Source organism: Geospiza fortis, unplaced genomic scaffold (assembly GCF_000277835.1).
Source record: "Geospiza fortis unplaced genomic scaffold, GeoFor_1.0 scaffold218, whole genome shotgun sequence".
NCBI lineage: Eukaryota > Metazoa > Chordata > Aves > Passeriformes > Thraupidae > Geospiza > Geospiza fortis.
In genome coordinates, this window is record NW_005054524.1 from 785850 (window position 1) to 790078 (window position 4229).

The window sequence follows — 4229 nt, forward strand, 5'->3', positions numbered from 1 at the left end:
AGGAATGGATTTAATGAGCGGGGAAATGCAGTTCTCAAGGAATTCTGGATTATTCCCAACCTGGAATGCTCTAAAACCTGAATTTCCAGGCTGGAGATGAAGGAAGGGTTTGGGCTTCCCCACATCCCAGAATAAGGCTTAAAACTGGGACGTGCCAAATCCCAAGGGATTGGGATTGATTTTGAATTTATCTGACCCAATCCAAATATTTCAGCGTTATTTTTCCCCACATTGCTGGGTGATTCCAAAAAATGGGCTCAGGATTCATTGGGAGACTGCTGGGTGCAGGAGTGGATTTACTGTGTGGATAAATGCAGTTTCCAAGGATTTTTTTATTATTCCCAACCTGTAATAGGCTATAAACTGAATCTCCAAGCCCTGAGAGTGGGGCTGGGGGTAAATGAAGCATTTCCAACATCCCAAACAAGGTTAAAAACTGGGAGGTGCAACCCAATCCCAGGGGAGTGGGATTGATTTTAGTTTCTCTGAGCAAATCCAAGGATTCCAGGATTATTTTTCCCCACAGTGATGGTTGTTCAGAAAAAATGGGCAGAGCAGTGGCTCAGCCCCAGAAGTCCAGGAGAAATTCCCATAAAAAGCCATTCTAAATGATGCTAAAATTGGAAAAAAAAATCATCAAATTGGAACAAAAATGTCAACTTGTCAAAAACTCCTAAAATTGGAAATATGAATAAAATAATGGCTGGGATTTTCCCCTGGGACCTTCAGAGCCATCTCCAGTGCCAGGGGTTGCCACGGAGCCCTTTGGGATTTATTGTGTGTCCAGGGAAAGTTCCTTCAGAAATGAATGGCCCCAAACCCAGATTTTTGGTGCTGCTGGTTCCTCCCTTTTGCCACAATTCCAAGAAATAGTTATTCCCCATTAAAGCTCCTGGATCCCAGCACAGGTGTGGAATATTTAGGATGCAGTCAGTGAGTTCTGATCCAGGCATTGCCATCAAAGCTGGGCTTTTAACTTGCCTCTCCTGGCAGCAAACAGGAATTTTGGAAGGAATAGATTTTTTATGAGAAGGGACAATTTTTCCAAGCCAATTCCAGGGGTTTTTTTGTTTCATCCTTGTGCAGGAGAAACAAGCAAAGATGCCTGGGGTTGGCAGCTCGTCCAAAAAAAATCCTGTTTGTTTTGTTTTCCTGGGTATCATCACTGGTGGAATTCTGCAATTTTGGGGTTTAATCCCAAAGTTTTTTCCATGCTGTGGCTCTTCCCTCCCTTTCCATGGGCAGCACTGGCTTCATTCCAGGATTTCCCATTTAGAATTCCAAATCCTGCTGGTTTTAGGGTTAATTTGGATACATGCAGGCTGGACCTGGGCATGGATGGACAGGGATTTACCCATGGACAGACCTCTGGGCATGGGAAATCCATGGAATTCGAGCTGGGGCAGGTGCAGAAATGGGCAGAGGAGTTTTGGATGGAAAATATTTCGGGAAAATTCCTGTTGCCCAACAAATTAAGCTAAATAGGAGTTTTTTCATCTGAGGTGTCAGGGAATTAGTGAGGCAAGCAGATGGAATCTCCTCCGGCGTGCTGGAAGGGGATCAACACCCAGCAGAGCCGTGGGGGTGGGATGGGACCAGCAGGAGCGGGAAAATGGGATGGGAATTGGGGCTGGGGGGAGCTTGGGAAGGGTTTGAGCCTGGCCTGGAATGGGATTGGGGCAGCTGGGGCAGACCCTGGGATGCTGTGGGGCTGTGGAGATGGGATTGGGATTAGGATGGGTTGGGATTGGGATTGGGATTGGGATTGGGATTGGGATTGGGATTGGGATTGGGATTGGGATGGGGATGGGCCTGGGATGGGATTGGAATGGGGATGGGATAGGACTGGGATGGGGTTGGAATGGGGATGGGATGGGATTGGCATAGGATTGGAATGGGGTTGGGATGGGGTTAGGATGGCGTTGGGATAGTGTTGGTATGGGGTTGGGATGGGATGGGATTGGGATGGGGTTGGGATGAGATTGGAATGAAATGGGATTAGGATGGGGTTGACGTGTTCTCCATCACCAAAGGCATTTGGGAAGAGCTGGCAGGGGTTTGTTCCCCAAACACTGTGGGAATGTGGGGCTGGGGTTTTCCCAGGAGGTGACAGCACTGTCTGGCCTGGGGTCTCCAGAATTCCAAACTCCTGGCTCAGCCCTTGGCCATGGCTTTGCTGAGCTGGGAGGTGACACCTTGGAGGGGCTGGAGGGAGGGGATCCGAGCACTGGGATGTTCCTTTTGTCCTGGCAAATCCCAACCTAAACCCATCCCACCTGTGGGGTCTCACCGTGTTTGCCTTGGCAGCTCCTGGGTGAGCAGGCTCTGTTTAGGGGGGATTTTGGGAAGGAATTCCTGGCTGGGAGGGTGGGCAGGCCCTGGCACAGGGTGCCCAGAGCAGCTGGGGCTGCCCCTGCATCCCTGGCAGTGTCCAAGGCCAGGTTGGACGGGGCTTGGAGCAGCCTGGGACAGTGGAAGGTGTCCCTGCCACGGCAGGGGTGGCACTGGGTGGCTTTAAGGTCACTTCCCACCCAAACCATTCCAGGATTCCGTGATCCTGTGAGGAAAATCCTCTTGGGAGAAGGCAGCACATCCCTTTGCTAGCAGAGTTAAGTCCTGAATTCCTGAGATCCACAAAACCTCATCCAGAGTCTCCTCACTGTCCCTTTGTCCCCTGCCCGTGTCCTCCCACGCCTCTTTGTGCAGACCCTGGAGAACAGCTCCAGAGCTGGGAATGGCTGGGATTGCCAAGGTTCTCCCAGAGCTGTCAGAAGTTGAAATGCACAATGAGATTGTAGGAAAATGCTACGGGATAGTGGGAGGCTGAGGAATGATTCATCCTCCAACAGAAACTCCTCAGATGTGGAGGTGGCACTGCTGGCCACCAGCGTGGATCCAGAGCCAGGAATATTCCAGGTTTAGGTCAAATTGGGCCTCATTAACAACTTCCTCTGCCAGTCCTTATTCCCAGATGGAATTTGGGGTTTGCTGGGGTGTGGGAGCAGCGGAGAGGAGGTGACACCGCGGGTGTGTTGGGACAGGAGCCCACAGGGCTGATCTGAGCTCATCAATTCTGCTTCCAAAGCCTCTCTGTGCCTTTTGTCCACTTGTTTTAGTGGAACAGAGGGACTGACCTCGAGTTACTCCACATGGATTTGAGATGTGGGAACCTCCCATCACCCCGAGCTCTGATGTGTCCAAGCCCAAAAGGCTTTTCCAGCTTGGAGCAGCTGCCAAACCCAAAATTCCTTGAAATTTAGGACTTTTTTAATGTCATTTCATGACCAACATTCCCAAGTGGCCTCGGGCTGTGCCAGGGATGGGACAGCGGAGGGGCATCCATGAATTCATGAATCCTCAGTACTGGAGCCCTCCTGGAGAGTGGGAACGGCTCGGGTTGGGGAGGGAGGAGCTGGTTTGGTTTGGTGATGTTGGAATGTCACCAAAGTGTCCTGGAACCAAATTCCAGCTGGAAAGGGGAGGTTTTCTCCTGGTTTCTCTTCCTTGGAAGTTCAGAGCAGGCTGGAGCTGCTGTTCCAGGGAGGGGGAGCTGGGATCAGGAGCTGGGGATGCTCCTGGTGCTGATGGGAGGTGATTTGGGATGAGGCCTAGGAATGGCCTGCTCCTGGCAAATCCTGCTGCTGGATCTCCTCCCTCAGTTACCAGGGATCCAATCATCCAGGTGGGAACATCCCAGCTGTTCCTGAGCTCCTTAACGTCCCCCTTCCCTTCCAGAGGAGACGACGTTCGAGGCCGGAGTCAAGGTGCAGATCCACAGCCAGTCCGAGCCTCCCTTCGTGCAGGAGCTGGGATTTGGGGTGGCCCCCGGATTCCAGACCTTCGTGGCCACCCAGGAGCAAAGGGTAAGTCCCAAATCCCTGTTCCACCCCAGGATCCCTCCAGGGCTTCCTGGGAGAGGTTCCTTCTCCATAATTGATGCCCCTTGAGATGCAGCTCCATCATTAACAGGTTTTTGATGCCTTCCTTCAGATTTCTTGGGATGAGGGCAGCTTTTCCAGGTTATCTCCCATGGGTATTCCCACAGTCCTGCATTCCCACAGTTCCTTAAAGTCCCACAGTAATTCCATCTCCCGGATGGATTTCATCCCTTGCTCTTCCATGGTTGGAGCTGAGCTGTGGCAGCTCCGAGTGTTGGGTCCTGTCCAACCCACTGGGGTTTCCCCAGAAGAAACACATTCCAAGGATATAAAAAGAGGCAGAAGCACAGA

The 4229-nt window shown here is 51.5% G+C and overlaps 1 protein-coding gene across 1 annotated transcript in view; it reads left to right on the forward strand.

Annotated features, from left to right (window-relative positions):
- LOC102043709 (acid-sensing ion channel 2) overlaps positions 1–4229 on the forward strand; it is a 42792-nt gene that overhangs the window by 19604 nt on the left and 18959 nt on the right. Inside the window, exon 2 of the mRNA XM_031063737.1 lies at positions 3736–3863. Within this exon, the coding sequence (XP_030919597.1) occupies positions 3736–3863 (128 nt within the window). The remainder of the gene's footprint in view (positions 1–3735; positions 3864–4229) is intronic.